Here is an 18,993-nt window from a genome sequence, read left to right on the forward strand (position 1 = left end):
TTCTAATGAAAAGCAAAATATTTAATTTATTCAAAGATACATGAAAAAAAGCCTCCATATATTATCTACATATTCAGACCAAATAACTGTACCCTTATTTGCACATACATCCATCTGCTCTCTGTCTCAGACAAATGCACACATATATCAACCTGCTGTGTTTCCTACTCCCTTAACACAGAACTACAGAGATTTTTCTTGGAGAACCAGGAAAGAAAGACAGCAGGTAATTCTCAATTATTCAACTAACTCCATTAATACATTAATAAGCAACTAGTGTATAATTAATATACTAATAACAGAAAAGGTGCTTGTTATTAATATACTTGGGGAAAATTTGATCAACTTGAATAGCTCAAGTAAACTTCACAATCTGCATAGGAGAAATGCCAGATTTGAAATAAGCAGTTGCCTTATGGAATGTTGGCATTTTCTCCTGTTCAGAAATGCAAACTGTGAAGTTCAGCTGAGCTATGCAAATCATCCTGTCTTACACTTAGCTTATTAGGAATTCTGCCTTGAAATTCTGAGTAGTGAACTGCACAGTCCCAATAGCATGGGAATCAACATGTTACTTAGAGTGGAAATACTGTTAGTAAATAAGTATTTAGAATAATTTCTTACATGCTTAAGAACTGGCATATGCATAATACAGCTATGAGGACTGAAGCAAGAAATAAGAAGGAATGAAGAACAGATTTTGGACAGACCTTATGGGTTCCTGATACCACTAGGAACACCTCAGGTTTGGCATTCAATCTGGAATGTTATCTAGAGGATGTGGATAGTTCATTCATATTTCCTTTTCTGTGTATCACTGATCCATTGTATAAGAAGAATTTATCTGATCCACTAAACATAAAGACATAATGAAGCTATGCTTTAAAAAGAATCACAGCAATCTTTACACAGTTAAAGCAATACTAAGATACAGCAATAAATATAGAAAAAGAAGGAAGAATGCATGACAATAAATCATATTAAAATAGCCAGATGGATTACTAGTCCTAGCAAGTGAGTAATAGAGTTAAATCACTCATGCTTATGTGGCTTTGTTTTAATTTCAGAAAGATGATCTTACAGCAGGTAATTAACATCTACCTTCTTATAACATCCCAGTGGAAAGAAAGCACCCTTGTTTTCCAAAAGGAATTAGGCAGAGTCAATACTATTGCCTTCATGCTTCACAGCAGGAACGGTATTTCCTTGTCTCTGTTAGGATTTCATAAAGAGCAGGTACTAGTTGAACCAGTGGAAAAAGAAACAAGCAAAATGGAAGCAGGGAAAACATGGCTTTTGAATCTTCCCTGCAATGCTAACAACTGGATTATTAGGCAGCTGATTTTGAGCATCCAGGTTAGCCTTTGCCCAGTGAGCCACAATGCAATATTACTCCTCCCCCAGCTAGATCTGTACTGCCTTTAGGTGTGGTCTGGTGTTCTGGGGAAGATCCCCCATTGTTTTTTGTTTGTTGTATTTTTTTTCTGCAGTAAGATGAGCTGTTCTCTAATTCTTTCATTAGAAGAACTTTCTGAGTTGGGTAGAACTGTTGGAAAGCATTAAATGGCAATCAGCACTGATGATTTTAGCTTGGATTTTCACTACACTGGAAATGGGCAACCAGCCTTGATAAAAGTGAAATCCAGACTCTAGTGGTATAAAGATAAGACAGTGAGAAAGGCAAGAGAAAAGCCTGACAAAATGCTGACTTTTGCATTTCTGAAGCTATTTTTAGTAGTGTGTCTGCCTAAGATTTATTAATTATTCCAATAGACATAATTGCAGCTAAAGATATTTGTCATAAAATTCTCTTGATAGCATCTGAAAATAAAGCCTTGATCTCACTTACTAAGTCCATGCATGGAAGATCAAAAAAAAAAAAAAAGTTTATTATTTTATTGAGAAGAGAATTTGGGTGCTAGTTGATTTTTTTGACAATATACCTCCTTCTATCAAGATCTGTAGACTGCTTGCATACCCTGAAAAGATACAGTCAAGAAGTCCATTATCAAGGAAGTCACATCCATCTTCGGAGATTACATTCTTAAGGTAAAATAAAATGCCACCCAGATTTCAAAAAATGCTAATTTCTGCTCTCTATAAAAAGTAAGTTTAAAAAGGAGGAGGCCTCAAAAATGACTATTAATTCTACAAATTAACAAGGATCTTTCCTGCACTATTTTGCAAACAAAATCCATGAAGTTGTAGGGTTTGTGATCTGTAATCCTACAAATCACAGTCAGTCAGAGGGCATAATAGAAAGAATGATAAAGTTTTTGAACAGCCTTCTAGAAGGAGCAATGGCAGAAATAATAGTCTAGTTCATCTTAAGGAGAAACTTAGTCAACTTATTAAAATCATTACATGATTACTAAAATATGCTCAAAATTGAAAAAATGCTTTTCTTTGGGAATATACATTTCTACTAAGATAATATACATTAGTGGTGCATCTAATACCTACCTATGCATAAGACTATAAAGCTCTCCTTAAAGTATTCAAAACTCCTGTATGCTTCTTATGCTGTTCTTATGACAGATAGTCTTTGAGAATAGATATATTATTCTCCATTTCTAAGATTCATCAAGATTTGAAAGGATAACGAGGCTTGAGATGAAATTTAGGCTTTCAGAATAAGTTGCTAATTTCTTAAATTTTTCTGAGAGCCTTTGTTCTCTTTCAGAATGTCAGTGATCCTTCTGAATCGCAAAGATTCAATAGAAAACCTTGACCATCATGTCCATGTTGTGAATAAATGTACCCTTTTATTTCATCTTGTGCTCTCCATTTTCAGACCAACCATTCCCTTCTGCAAAAAGGAAAACCTTGATAGCGCTTTCCTCCAAAGAATTCCAGTAAAAGGAGCAAGCAATAATAGAAGTATGGATTCATGGGTACTAAAATGAAACCATACAGAAACATGGGCAGAGGACTTTTACAGGAAAAGTAGTTTAAAAAATATTTTTTATGGCTTACTGTGGATTAAGAACATTGAAAAAGTTCTGAAAAATATTAGTTCAATGCTGTTACATAGCCATCGAAAAAACGAAACCAACATTTATATTGCAGACTTGCTCATCATAGAATGACAACCTGGAAATGCACTTTGTGACCTAAATGCTGAACTAACAAAAGACCTCCAAGAATACATATTGTATCTGTCACGATTTCTATGTCATTGACATATGTACATATGTATAAGGAATTTATTATCCTGTTGTAATATTACTATCCTTCCCCTTCTTATGAGTAAAACAGAGAATGAGAAAAAGGAAAGGTCTCAAAAACCTCACAAGAAAAGGAGGAAATATGAGACACATCACAATATTTAGCCTGTTGTTTATGAAAAGGGCAACTTTTGTAACTTAAATTACAATATTAGTTTTTGTCCATTTTTCCACTACACTTCAAGGTTATAATTTGTAAAATATGTGAGAACAGTAGTTTCAAAGAAGGGTTTTTATTACAATAGTCTATGAATTGATAAGAACACAGACACAATAGGGATTACAAGTCTCTGATGAAGTCCCTTGCATTTCAACCTGTTTTTGCCTTCTTCATGGAACAAGATAATCTCTCCAAGTTGATTTTTTTTAATGATTCAAAGAAAGATAATTGCTAGTGTTGCTAATGTAAGGCTCTAAGGTCAGGACAAATGTTGGAACAGAAGTAAGGAAAAGAATAATAAATATACAGATCTATTTAGAAGAGGGCCAAGCTGAGGTAATTTCTAAAAAAAAAAAAATCTAGCAAATGCTTAACTATTTCACTGAGAAGTAGGCAGAAAAGAAGTAATGTTCATACAGTTTTTTTGTATGAAAGAGCCTTGCTTTGACAACACATGGATCAATTAGATCCTCCTTGATTTAATCTTGACATGTTAATGTCTCAGTCAAAAGGCACAAGTGTAAATAACTTCACTCTTTCTTTGTTTATACTTGCTAAAATTAAGCTCAGCAGGAATACTGAACTGGGTGGAAAAGACCTATTTGCATCTAGCAGTTTCTGTTGCAGATGAAATATAAATTTATTTCTGTGGATTTTTCTGTGTTGCAATGCAACTGCCTTTGGTGAAAACTAAATCTGATACAAAACCAAAGCAAGAGCAGTTTAGTCAAGCAAATGCCAGAGAAAATGAAGCAGAAAGTGACTGCATGAATGAAGTAAAATGAGATCACATGAATGACTTTTATTATTATGTTTTAGGGAATTGCTTTTATTTATTCAATTTATCTCAAAATAATAATTCTTATTATTTTGACAGAGAATTATTATCAGTTTTTCTTTGAAACTGCTTCCTGTTGGAGGTAAGCAATCAATTCTTCAGTATGACAGTGTCCTGTAGCTTAATGGCTGATAGTGGAAAAGAGCTATTAATATGCTTAGCCTTCAGTGGCATAAGGTATAACAATCCTCTTCTTCCCATATGTTGCAATAGGCCTGCAACTTAGTGATTGATTTAAAGACTATGAAGTCTGATTTGGCAATCAAGCTATAGTCTCCAAAATTAAGAATATAAGTATTTCTTCCAAGTAGAAATCCTGTGGGTTTTGTATGTCCCAAAGTTATTATTAGATTATGTAATATTACCTTAAATAAAGTGAGTGAAATAATAACTCATTTATAGCACTTTCTAAAATCATCAAGAAAAGATTCAATAGAAATTGCACAGCAACTAGAATGATAATCCCATAATTGGTTGTGTATGCTATTAATGACAAAATTATGCTGAAAAGCATAGATAAGCAGATGACCTTTTTCTGTACTGCATTTTTGTGATTAGTTTTATACAAGCTGTAATATCTTAGGATGAGGAAAATACAGTGCATCTCAGATGCCAGTCTGATTAAAACAGTAAAAAAAAGAGTTCACAGAAAGTTATGTAGAAGTAAATAAGAAAGGAACAAATTAATTCTTAATAAGCAATCAATCAGAAGCATAAACTCATAAAAATAACAGCACGTTTGGGAAAAGTGTGGTGGGCAAACTAAAGCTGCCACTGCCATGCATCCGAATTAAAAATTATATTCATAAAGCACATAGGCTGATCGTATATTATTTTGAGGAGGGTCTAGCATACTTTCACCAATGTAATGAGCAGAACCAGACTGTTCTTTAACATCTTTTCCTATAAATGAGTCAGAAACTTTTTACTGGGAATTTGAAAATATTCTATTTAAACGATATTCTACCAATATATAATATTTTGGTAATTTGCTTCCAAGGAAACAGAATCATTAGTCCTTAAGAATTCAAACAGCTTCTCTACAGAAATCATATTACTTTCCTGGCACCATAACCTTCTTTGTAGAAATTTTGTAGAATCTTTGTAGAAATTGCGTCACCAAAACTAACATTTCTGGACGTCCTGGTGTAATAAAAAGCAGTGATGGTTGTACTCAAAATGTAAAGTACTATTTAGCAGGCTGAATTTTAGCAAAAGATTTTGGTCACCTCTGACCAAATCCAGAATACAGAAGGGGCATAAATGCATGTGTAGTCACTTGCAGATCCATCAGGCCAGTGCACAAGGCAAACAAAAACCAGATCTTGCAGTTCCTTAGCCAAAGCACTCGGAGACCAAGCGAGCATAGCCCAACTGCTTCCCAAGGGATGCTGTCTTCTTTTTTGTAGTCCCTTGATTTCAAATTCCAGCTGCAATAGGGAAATTTATCTTTTTCTATATGCACAAAGATAATGAGACTTGCTGGTAACTCTCATTAATTTTAACCTTCCAAACTGCATGATTAAGAGAAAACTTAATTTTCATTTTACAGCAAGGATCCAATGTAGTCTTCATGCTGAAGGAAAATGCATATGCAAACTGAGTGAACCTAAAGGCCCAAAAGTCTGGAGGCAAACCACCTTTTCATTATTTTAAAAGATCTTTCTTTTAATGAAACACCTGACATTTCAAGTCAAACTTCTGAGCAGATGGAGTTTGCAATGCTAGTTTTGTGGCAGATGAATCAATCCTCACACAAGGTATACTCTGGTCTCCCTTTTGACCAGATGGGGACCTGGGAATTTCCATGGGAGGGGAATCCCCAAACTGCACAGAGCTGAATCAACATTGCCCTTTCCCAGCACACACGAGATGATAGGGGAGTCTGTTGGGGTATGTTGGTAGTATGGGAGTCTGCATTCCAGTGAGCCCTGAGCAACACGGTAACTCCCACAAACACCACAAAGATAGAGAGCTGGAACCAGGGCTTTCTTTAGCCTGGTCAAGAAAAAAATAAAATAAAAAAAAAGAGCAAAATGGCAATAGCATATGGATTGTGACAGCCAGGATTAAAAGCAAAATCTCTCCCTAAAACCTCTTGCAAGTTTTGCAGCACAGTGGATCTGATTCTTAATCTCTCTTGTGGTTCTGAACCACAAAAATTCGAGATCGAATTCACTCAGCCTTTAAGTTCTGTTTGCATGAGACGGGGCCAATTCAAAATTTTGGAAAATAATTAAAAACAAACAAACAACATAGAACAAGCTTACGGTGTTTACTATGAGAGAATATTGTCAAACTCATAAAAAAACTGCATCTTTGAAAGAAGAACATTTACAAGTAGGAAAAATCTTAATCACTAAGAATATTACTTAGGATCAGAACTTCAGCCTGGAAGACTAAATGTCATCTTTCCCTGCATTTTCCTCAGTAGTACCTGGCAGTGATGCGTGCTAGAGACAGACTGTTCTAGTATTGCATTGTATTTCCATATTTTGTTCTATATTTCAGTTCTCATAACACTACAGCATTTTCTTTTCCTATATATCTTATTGGACAGTCTAGTTGATTCATCAAAATAAATTTTTATTATATAACTTTAATAATTCTTTTCTAATCTCTCAAAACCATTAAAAAGCTTGTTCTTTCAATGAAACTGGTACCATCTGGAATCTATAGTTGATGCTATTCAGGAAAGGTAGACTGAAAAAGAAGAGAATATTTTAATCTATTTCTAAAAAACATTCAGCCCTCCCTAACAGAATGATACTACTCTAAACAGCACCTCTTGTGAAATCGAACTGCAGAATTAGTTTATGACTCCAAGCGGGGATCAGATGAGTGAGAGACTGAGCTTCGAATGGTGCATAGCAAATGAAAAGGGAAATAAAATCACAAATGAGACAAACAAAATGTTAATTGCAATATAGTTTTATTCTAATCCTTTAAATAAATTAGCAATCAGTTAAGCAATCTTTCACATAATTTATTTTTCCAAATCTCAAATGCATTTAATTTAGCTTGCCTATGTTTGCTTTATTCATAAAGAAATAGAAACCTTAAAATATGACTATTTGAAAAGCAATTGCTTCTTTTCAGCTATACACTTAGAAACATTTCTTAATTTTGAATGAAAGGAAAATAGAGTTCGCAAAACCAGTACTTCTAGTGCACTGCATGCAGTTCTCTGACATAGTGTTTCAGTAATTATATTCGCAATTTTCTTTCACATTAACCAGTTTAGGCTTTTTAATTTTTTTTCTTAAAACCCATGTATTATTTCACAAAGAACCTAAATTTCATCATGTGAATTTTACTATCACCTATCTCTTATCAAAAACATCAGTTATATATCCTTATGATGGTTGGCTTGAGAGAATCCTTTTAATTTTGGTAGCATAATTGGAATAGCAAGCATGAGCCAGACATACTCTGTCAAGACTAGAGAGAGCCATTTTGTTAAGTCTTAATTCTCCATGGGCCTCAGGAAAAACTACGAAGGAAGAATGATTATCATTAGCATTTTCTATCAAGGCGTATATGACCTGGGCTACTAAAAGGACCAGAATTTCTAAGAATTGCTCTCTCTTTATTATTCTGACATTTCCACTTACTTACAAATACTCAGGCACACCCAGAATCTTTGAGAGATATTATGAGAAAGCAGATGGCTATAAAAATTCAAAGACTACAGTCTGCTTCACCTCCAGTTTCCAAAAAAAAAAAAATAGAAATTATCCTACAGATGTTAATAATTGTGTGGGGTGGGAGTCAGGGAGGGGGAGGCTGGCTTCTAAGTAAACAATACAAGAAAAGACAAAGAGGTCCCTGCTGATGTAAAACGATAAAAGCAGTTTTCTCAGCAGCGTCAGCTTAGCAAGCCTGAGGATCTGTATTTTAAGCCCCAGTGGCCAAGACGTCACTCACCTCAATGGTGTGTGTGAAGGACTCTATCTCTGTGTGGTGATCGACCTGAAAAGTGTTTGCAAAGCCGAGTGGGCTAATGTCACTCACACCGATGTGGATGGTGGGATCTCTCAGGGTGGCAGCCTGCGGGAAGCGAGCTACAACACCAGCAGCCACCGTCACTCACTCTGATGGCAGGGGGTCAGCTGGGATTCTTTGGTGGCTGTCTGGGCAATAGCTAAAGAGAAAATTTTGGTTCACATGTCAATGTCTAGCCAGAAAGCAGTGAGTATAAGAAGTGATCTTTTTTTTTTTTTTTTTTTTTTTTTTTTAATTGGAGTTTGCAAGTGGCAGCAGTGCAGTCAGGAAGGGGAGTTTCCCTGCAAGGCTGTTGGATTGCATGTGAAAGTTACGATGGAGCTGGTGTTGCCTGGTTTTAATTTTTTTCTCCTGTATGTGCTGAGATGTTTCATTCCCCCGTATGAAAGAGGGGGGCGGGAAATTAAATCCAGACAACTCAAATCGCACTTTAAATTTCATATACAATCAAATAGACAAAAAGAGTATTGTCATGTTCCTTACTGACCTGACTGCCTTATAGAGAACGTAAGTAAACACTAAAATCCCCAAATATCATGTTTTTATGCTCACTCAACTTTTAATGCAGAAATTGGCATTTGGGACAAAATCTTCAATTAAATTTATCCTGATACTTACAGCCTAATAAGCTTTACAAATGACTTTCTAGGAGAAATCATCTTTATTTCACTTCAAATACTTGGGAAAAAGTAAATGTAAGTAGAACTATAGCTAATATTTCATCAGCAAGAGAAATCATTTTGGCTGAAATGGAGCCAAATAGTCACTCTTTATAAAGTGAGCCCTTAAAAAGATAAAATATATTTTCCAACAACAAAAAAAAGTAGTTTTTAAACTAAGGTCCAGTCCTATAAACATTGATTAATGTGAATAACACTGCACATTACGCTACTTCCATGCTTTCAAGTGTCAAAGGGGTCAGGATCTGAGAGCTACCAAGCACTGAAATGAGTTTTCATATGTAAAAGCAATACAACCAACAGCAAAATGGAACTGAGAATATGCAGCTATAACCAGTATAATCAGTTTGATAGTATGTTGTACCCCTTTTTACCAGCCATCATCAGTCCTTTGCGTCATTAAACTGTAAAGATCTTTGAGACAGATCATTCAGACTAAAATGCAACAATTCACAATAATGATACATTAAGGAATATCTGCGGAATTCTGCTAGCATTGCTAACTGCAGTTAAGTTCGAGACCAAAAAAATGATTTGTATCAGAACCGAATTGCTCAGACATAGAGAAAAGCTTGCACAATCTTATTCTTACAAGAAAAAAAAGCAAAAGGTTAAATTTTCCTCTTGAATTCTCACAATGCGTGCAACTCACATATGTGGAGAGAAAACATGACTCTAACTCTGCATAGTTAAGCTAATAAGCTTTCTCATAGAGTGAGACAATAGGAGCTGTGAGCATACTGTACAGCAGAATAAGTGCTGGCACATGAACTGTTTCAATCTTGAGGGACAGTGTTTCGGAGTATATCAGTGACAGAAGACAAGTTTGCAGCCGGAATTATGAATGAAAAGTTCACAAAACTATGGACTTAGAATGAATCTTTTGCAGTCACCTCAAAAATCTACTTTTATTGAATTATTTTTGGTATATAGCTTTTAACACTTTATTTTCTAAGCCTGTGTATATACACACACAAATTGATTAGCTTAACCTAAGACACAATGATTTAAAAGGTGGTGCAATATGTGAGTGAATACATGTACATGATTTTAAGCCAACTAGATAAAACATTATGTATCCATTTTAAAGTTATGTAGGAGTATTTTACAGGTGTGTTTCTGAGTCTATTAAAAATTTTAAACCTAGAAAAAAAAAACCTCTCTCTCCCTTTCTTAGGCACCAGACTGCAAGGGACTGTTGGTGTATATTAATTTCACGGTAAACTGTGTACTTGAAATTGCCACACATGCTGTCTCTGGAGAGCTACGGTTATTTTTTTTGAAACAGTCTCTCATGCATTTGTGACCATTATACAATACTTCTTCAGCAACAAACACTATGGTTACATTTATAGGGGTAAATAAACAGTGCAGGGACCCTTCCGTACCCCTGATGCAGCTCTGCTTACGTGGCACGGCTCACATCCGTAGAGCTGAATGTCTTCCCCTCTCCTCCGCTGCTCCAAAAAAGCAGTCCAAAACCCATTGTGGCCTCATCCACACTGCTTATTAGGAACAGTCCCAGGCCCGTGCTGGTTCCCAGACATTGTTCGGGACAGTGCTAATTGGGGAGGGCCAAAACCCTTCCACACTGTGCTAGCAATTAGCACTGGGCCTGCTCACATGCACGGACTGCAGCTTCTGCGCTGCCATCCTGCACCAGACAGGCAGCCCTGCAGCTGCCCAAGCCAAAGCTCTGGATTTTGGCACCCTCTTCTGAGGATTCGGCTAATGAGGTGGCGGTGCTGAACTCCAGCAGACGGTTGCTGCCTCCGTCCTGCACCCTGCACCGAGGTAGCGGCAATAGCAGCAGCTCCAGGAGTTCAGCCGTGTGAAGTGAAAGAGGCATCTGCATGCTGCCCAAACTGCCCTTTCCCATCTCCAACAGGGAAAGAAGATGCGAAATATGAAAAAGCCTGAAAGCTGGATCTAGCCTGAGGGCCTTCAGTTGAATTATGGTTATCTGGCAACTGATGGAAACCTCATCAACTCATCCCACTTTACAGCCAGGCCCTAAGCCACCCTTCACTTGCCTTCCAGAATCTCCAAAATCTCCTTCTGCTTCTAGCTTCTGCACAGACATTAAGAGACAAAACAGAGGATTTCCCCTAGCTGAAGCATCACAGGAGGTACAAGCTTAGGTAGCCGAAGCAGATCTGCATTGGTGTGAATGCTTCCTACAACCTTACATCATCCAAGCTGCCTGGAAAAAAGTCTTTGGAAAAGGAGGCTAAAAAAACTTGCAGAAATATAGGCAGTATGTCTATCTTCACATAGTCGATGCTTTTTAGTGAAAGAAAGTATACATTATTAGTCTGATAAGTTACACAGTAGAAAAAAATCTGAAAAACTTTATGGAAGCTTTTCAAGTCTTTCTCTCAAAACACTTCAGGAAAAACTGTTCAGCTCAAAAGTTCGGAGGGGCTTTCCACTTATATTTAATAAAAAGCATCACCTCCCCACATCAGGCAATTCATCAAGATACAAGATTACTCCTGTAACAGGAAAGCTTGCTTTCAGCATCTGGCTCTGATCATAGTTGCCGATAGTTGAAAATGAATTTTAAAAACTCCTAACCTGTTAAGGCACCAAATTTGCAAACCACTGTTCTTAGTGGGTATTTTTATTATGCTGCCCAGAATGATTTTTCAGTTCTGTTCTGCAGTAGTACTATGTTTTGAAAGGGAAAACAATCTATTTCTTTAATTTTCCTGAAATTCAGAAAAAATTGAAGCGAACAAAGCATAGAATATTATATTTTTGACAGTGGAAAGTCCTAACAGAAGGGTTTATAAGAGAAAGTGTTTTGCAACCTTTGCTTGATACAAACACTCTGAAATACTGGCTCTGGGTCTGACATTTTATCAGGATTATATAATACAAGTTTGCTGCTTGTTTGCTGGCATCAGAAATTAATGTTCTGCTGATTTGATAACTGCAGAAAACACTTGTTGAAAGGCTGACTTTTCACTGGAACTATTATTCTTCTAACATCCTTTGTTCGGGGCAGGGAAATGCAGAATTTATTTGCCTCTATAGGGTTTTTGTGCCTGAGCTTGGCTCTGAAACAGTCAAACTGGTAGCTCCTTTAGTAGGAATATCACAACCTTTTAAACAAACTTTTGGACATCATTAAGATGAAACTTTAGCATTTTTCAAACTGTGAAAGGATTTTAATATCAGAAACAAAGAGCATTTTTAGGAATACAGACTTTATTTTTTTCCCCCCTAATAAGGCAGTGACTGTCCCGTCCCCGAGGGCATGGCAGATCCTGCTGTAAGGAACACTGCGGTCTGTGCACTTTTTCCCAGAAACTGAAGGTCTTTGGGGGTTTTGGCACTGAGCACAATAGCGCTTTACTTCTCATTTGCAGCTGCGCGGCTTCGAACATGTTAGCACTGCTGTTCAATCCCAACGTGCTAAAAACACGAGTGGGCTCCCATAGCCCGGCGCTCTGTTCGGCACTCCCCGTTTGAAGGTAGCAAATAACCCCAGGACTGGTTAAAAACCAACATGGAACTCCTCAAAGTCCCGCAGCTCGGCACAGAACTGAGACCATGAGCGTATTTGTCACGGTAAGCCTGAGAAACAGGTTAAAACCCGCTCCCGCCGCTGCTTCCACGCGCATATATCAAGACTATGTGTTTTGTCCTAGTCCTCTGCTGCCTCCCGCCCCCTGCGCTCTCTTTGCGTTTCCTGTCCACCCGGAGGAGGTTTGTCCCTGCGACACCGCCATTCCGCAGCGGCGGCGGCACTGTCATGGCGGCGGCGCTCTCAATGTCAGCGGCTCTGCGGCGCCTGGTCGCGGCGAGCGAGGCGGCCGCGGGCTGCGGCTCCGCGGACAGGTAACGGAGGCGGCCCCCAGGCGCGGCCCGGGCGCCACGGTGGTCGCTCGTGCGGGGAGCTTGACTCGGGCCTAGGACGCCCGGGGTGCCGCGCAGGCTGCGGGGACGGGGCCTCCCGCATGTCGTCCCACCGCGCCCGGCGTCCTTGAGGCGCCCACAGGAGCGAGGAAGCCCTGTAATGCTCGGCAGCCGCGGGCAGCGCGTCGGGAGGAGGCCGAGCAGAGTGGTAGCCCTTCCAGCAGCACCGCGAGCGTCCCTGTGCTCCGCTCCCTGTCCCCACTCCTGTGTCCTGGCCCTTTTCCTCCCCAGGATCAGCTGCTTGAGGTTCTGTGCTCTTCTGTGCATGTCATGAAGCTAAAGCATTTGTCAGGCCCCCTTTGCTTCTTGTCAGGAGAAAAAATACTTTGTTTTCTGAGATATCACAGTTGGGATACACTGCTTCTGCAAAATATATTTATATTTTTGTATTTTGTTTATGCAGTTCTAATATTTGGGCATGTAGTCCCTACACTTCATAATAATGGGTTATTCTTGTCTCTTTTCAGTGATGGATGATGTTTCTTTGAAATGCATTGCTTGCTTCTTGTAATTCAGTTGTAAAGAGTCTTGAGCGCAATCACAAATATTTTGCTAGTTCATTATAAATGGACAGCTGAGGTTATGAAATTAAAGAATTTTGGACATTTGTGTAGTAGAAACCCTGTTGTTCAACTTATGCTGTGTTTTTGGATGAATGAGGAAACCTGAGATGCCATTTAAATCTTATTCATCAGTTGACAGGCTTCAGGAGTTGTCAACTTTATTGTTGAGGAGTTATCAAAGAGTTGACAACTCTTTTTTTACTGTGAGTGTGGTTGAGCAAGTTATCCAGAGAGGTTGTGGAGTCTCCATCATTGTCAAAACCTGACAGGACATAGTCCTGCTCTAGCTGACTGCCGGAGCAGGGAAGTTGGACCAGATGATCTCCAGAGTTCTTCTCCATCCCTAACTCTTCTGTGTTTCTGTAAAAATCTGCAACATTGAACTTCATTGTAATGAATTCCAGTGGAGAACTGCATCTGAATTCACAATCTGGATTAAAATTTGAAGATAAGACGGGGCAAAAATTCTTTAAGATGGTGTTGCACTTGCAATGTAAATGGTGTTTGTGCATAGTTTCATTTTGATTGTTTATAGGGGAAAAATTAAAATATACATTCATCTTGAATTTTACATTTAAATTCTTTTAAAAGCACTGTGTTGAATCAGATTATACTGCTACACAATAGAACAATTGTGAGCTGAAATGTAGAGTAAAGCTCCAGGGAGTTTCCTGGTTGTAAGATTGCTAGAATGACATGGAGCTATGGAACAATTTCAAGGTGAAAGATGTGGCAAGACAAACTGACATAGCAAGGGGAAGAAGAGATGAAATGCACTGCAGTTCCTACAGTTAATGAGAGTAAGCATAAAAACATGCTCCAGGCAGCAGTTTGTCTGAACTTGCAGATAGACTGAAGCAATAGTTTGGGGGAAATAGATATTCCATATATCTCAGTGTGCAAGTCATTTAAAACATTCTCTTTGACTCCATCCATGCTGTGCAGATAATGACTGTGTGGATAAGAGAGGGTCTAGCAAATCTTGTAGGTTCGCTGTGACTGAAAACGTGGTCTGTGGTTATGTTTTTATTGTCACTTGTCTCTTGAATGATGATCTGGTCTTTCTTTCTCATGAAAGAAGAACCTCTTACTCCATCAGCTCTGCATGCACTGAAGGAGCAAGGAGGAGAGGTGGGGCAACTTGAGTCCTACTTTATGCATGATCTCAGATTGCTGATTCATCCCTACTGATTTCAGACCTGTAAGATCTTAGCGAGGCCAGCAGCTTGCTGGTGTAGTCATGACTGATGTGTGGTTCATGGATGTGCCCCTTTATTACTAGATCATAGTGTCCTGGTGAACCAAGACAGTGTTTTCATTTCCTTGGTTTTGGTTTCCCTATTTGGCTTTATGGGCAGTAAGATGCAAGACTGTTCCTTGTTTGCTTTAGAGTGGAAAGAAGCAGCTTTGGAAGGAAGATGTTCAGTGTAAAGAAACATTGGGGCATTTGAATGTTGCTGGTCAAAACAAGGATTTCTGCCTCAGCTGAGAAAAAAATTGATTCCTGATGAAATTTGTAGAATCTAGAATTCGAGAAGTGAAAAAATAAAAAATACCCTGTAACATACATTTTAGTATTTTTATTTTTTAATGCACAACGTCTGTTTTCTAATGAGCTAAGATCAAGATCATTCTTGCACTTTGTGATTTTCATAATGTTTCTTAAAGCTCAGGTAGTTTCTAGATGAGGAAGAGGGCAGGGAGGAGGAGTGAAAATAAGAGGACCAGAAGGAAAAAAAGGTTGGAACAGCCAAAGTTTGAGAAGGGGGAGAGGGAGAGACATGTTGCTCTGTAAATGTCTGTCTGTCCAATGTAATTACAGGCAAGTAAATAGGCAGAGCAGGAGGTGATGACAGAAAAATGTTCCTGATGAGACTTCCTAAATTGCTGTTCATTGTTGAGCATGTAACTTGGAGCGACTTATTTTAATTGCATCCATTTCCTTCCCTTTTGGAATTAGAAACCTAAAATACCGAAATGGGGAGGATGACAGACAGCATTTTTAGCTAGGGAAGGTTTAATGAAGCAAAGCACAAAGATATTTAAGGTATGGTTGCATTCAAAGATAACTTTATTAATAAAGTTATGTGCTCACTTCTCTCACTGGTAGTTTCCTCACTAGCCTGTGGCAGCTAATAGTTTTGATTTGACAACTGTTGGCCACTTACCTAGTGTGGCATACCTTTTTTTTTTTTTTTTTTTTTTTTTTTTTAAAGGTTATTCCAGCATGCAATAATACTATCTTCTAAATCTGCTGATCTGAAAGCGTAAAGAACAGTGGTGTGTTGGTGTGTTGTTGGTTTTTTTGTTTGTTTGTTTGTTTGGTTTTTTTTTAAAGGTAGAACTGAAGTTCACCGGCAGTCATATTCAAAACCAAAAAGACATAGTCTCTTCCCTTAGTTACATTTGAAAATTACACTTCTTTTGTTTCAGTATTTCCTAATACCAAATATGTTGTACATTTAAGCTTGAAATAAATGTATTTATATGGCTTGTACAAGCAATCTCAAAGTGTAATTAATGCCGTGTATCTCGATAGCGTGCATCTGTGGCCTTTCACTTGCGCAATAAGTGCAGATCTAATAATCAGTAGGAGTTATTAGACTAATGTATTAATATACCACCGTGTAATGGGAGAAATCTCACCTATTGGTATGCTAAGCAATGAATGGTAAGGATAGAAGCACTTTTTGAAATCAATTTAGTCAGTCTCAAAATTTTGACCACATTTTCAATTTTATTTATGTATTTATTTATTTGCCGATGTCTTTGTATAACTTACCCTATGAACAAATCATCTGTTTAGTGCAGTAATTTCTAATCTTCCATAAATATGTAGTTTTTTTATGGATCTGTGAACTTTAAGAATATTTGAAAATGTTATGCATAAGGTAGATTTTCGGAGATACAAAACCAAGGTTGATGCTTACGTCTGTTTGGGAGTAGCATATAGTCTTTTATAGTATGCTTTGTGCTGATCTAGCATGAAGATCTTTAAGTACAGATATTTTTCTGCATCACAAACTGTGTGTTCATGGTTCTTTAAAATAGAACCAGGTCTGTTTGCACCTTTTTTTTTTAATTTTTCTACAATAAAACCTGAAATTAAACTTGTAGCGTTCAGAGAAAAATTGGAAAAGAAAGATATCCCTCTCCCTAGCAGCTATTGATTTTCCTTTTGACTGTTTTAAGAAAGTAAAATTATTTGTATTGGAATGCTGAGGAGCTTAGGTAGTTAGCAGGGAAGCTTGAACTGGTTCATAGTTTTTAAACTCATTTATACTAATGGTTTCAGTAGTTTTGTGTAATCCCTTAGCCTTTATGTTCTTTTTTTCATGTGTATGTTTCATTATCATGAGAATAATTCAGTGAATTTCAATATACTCTTAAAAATTTTGCTTTCTTGAAAGAAGTTAGGATTTAGTGTGTTATAAAATATGTGACTGAATGATCTAGAAATCACTTTGTTTATTGTTTCTATCAAGAGATGCTGTTAGACTGGCAGAAGGCAAGCGAATAGTTAACATCATCTTATAATAATACAATCAAAGTTATAAAATAGGAAGTGATGTTTTGTTACAAAGCTGGTGGGCATTTTTTTCTAAGAAATGAACTGTGTACTTCGAGTTTCAACATGCAGTTGTTCCTCCTTGACAGTATTGCAGTATATTTAGGTACTGTTTTGTTAACAAGCCACTTTCTAGCTGCAGTAATTTATGTTTGTCTTAGTCTCCCCTTGCCCTGTGTGTGATGTTGAGGAAGTAAATTAACTTTGGACTAAACTAGCCAGACTGTGGGGAGCTCCAGAATGTGTGTGGGCAAACACTTCTTGCTGCTGCTTATTCTTGTATGTTAACATGGAAGATTTTATGAACAGCTTCAGTTAGTTGTTTTCAAAATCAGGTTTGATGTATTCTATGTAAAATAATTGAAGACCTTGATTTTAGTAGATTATATTCAACATACATGTACTTTTCTTTATTGTCATTTGCTATCAGTCTAAATAATGTCCCATCATGTTTGTCATGTCATTTGTATTAATATCCAAAACCAAAATTTTATTGCACAGAATAAATTATTTTTTCCTCATTTCGACTTATTTCAATAGCTTGAATTATTTGGGGTTTTAGTGGAGTTGCTAATTTGCTTCCTCTGTATAAAAAACAGTTGAGACAACTTACTAATGTTCGGAAATACCTTTGATTACAAAATTAGAGATGTTTTAGCTATTCAAAGATCCAACCATAGGCAAGAGGCTTGCTACTTTCAGTAGAACCACCATCTTTTCAAATTAAGAAAAAAAATAGAGTTTATCTTCATGCCATAGTTTTGACTAGTCTGTCATATAATCAGAGAGTATTTGTATGTTCTGCATAAGTTATCTGAAGGGAAACTTTGCAGCAGTTCCATTCTGTTGTATGTCATTATTGATTGTGCTTAACAAGAGAAAGAGGAAATAATATGAATGTTGTCTGAAATGAAATTCAGGAAGAAGTTTTGTGTCTTAAACAGTAGTTTTGCCTGTAGGGTTTGTTCCACTTTAGAAAGGAGTGAGCAACTGCAAACTTAGTAGTCTCCTTTCAGAGAACTTACAGCTGCTCAGACAGTAGGAGTGTGGAGGAAGACTATAAAGGGGAAAGAAGAGTGCTAGGGAAGAGGAGAGGGGCAATGCATAAATAAGAGTGCAAGAGAACATGGTAGCTGATAAAGTCATTTTTGTTTCTAAAGGTGACTTCTCCAGTAATGTTATGTGATTTTACAGGGATAAAATAGCTGAAAATGGAAACAGCATGTTTATAATGGAAACAATATGTATATATAACATATATTATACTTCAAAGAAGATTTTTTTTTCATGAGCTGCTTATGTATAATTGTTGCTTGCACTTGCATGTAGAATAGCTTTTAAAGGTTTGGTATTGTGATTTTTGTAAGACTGCAGTTAGAAACACTGATAATAGGTCATTTAAATTGCAGTCAGCCACTTGTTTCAAGCCAAAAGTAAATCTGTATTGTATGAGCTAATTATCCCTTTGGCCTTCTCTTAAAGATGAGTATTTCTTTAAAAGGTACATGATTTAAAATTGCTTTTTGTTTTATTAGGGTTTCTAGCTAGATAATGTGAAACTCACTTGATAGTTGATGCAGCCTTGTCAGCTTCTCTTTTGTATTATTTGCCTTCCAGCTGTCTTGCCTCCAAGAGCTTCCCTTTGGTCCACAGGGAATCTGGCATCCTAGGGCTGTGATCTGAGATCATAGACTATAGATTCCGCTGCTGCTGAAGACATTAATACACCAAATGTCCTTACGTAATGAGTCCTATTGCCCCTACAACAAAACCTTTGCGCAGAGCTGGTTCTGGAGGTGGAACGCTCCTTTGCCCAGAGGCTGGAATGAACCTGCACTAGCTCTGTGGGGTCTTGCCCAGGGAGTTCCTCAACTCGGGCTGTTTCCATTGGCTTGGAGTGGGCAGGCGCCCATCTAATTAGTTCTCCTATAAAGCAGAGTGTTTCAGGTGGTGTCAGCTGAATTCGCTGCTAGAGTGCAGTTTAAACGGGCCCTCTTTGAGTTAGAAGTGAAGGCCTGGCGCAAGGAG

General features: G+C 37.5%; 1 protein-coding gene across 1 annotated transcript in view; it reads left to right on the forward strand.

The window, feature by feature from the left end:
* The first annotated feature begins 12,550 nt into the window (after positions 1–12,550).
* The window catches only part of LOC104570341 (NADH dehydrogenase [ubiquinone] iron-sulfur protein 4, mitochondrial), a 39,995-nt gene continuing 33,552 nt past the window's right edge, over positions 12,551–18,993 (forward strand). The window contains exon 1 of the mRNA XM_088519942.1: positions 12,551–12,756. Within this exon, the coding sequence (XP_088376068.1) occupies positions 12,551–12,756 (206 nt within the window). The remainder of the gene's footprint in view (positions 12,757–18,993) is intronic.

Source organism: Tinamus guttatus, unplaced genomic scaffold (assembly GCF_059628265.1).
Source record: "Tinamus guttatus ecotype Peru unplaced genomic scaffold, ASM5962826v1 Tinamus_guttatus_pri_ptg000077l, whole genome shotgun sequence".
Lineage (NCBI taxonomy): Eukaryota > Metazoa > Chordata > Aves > Tinamiformes > Tinamidae > Tinamus > Tinamus guttatus.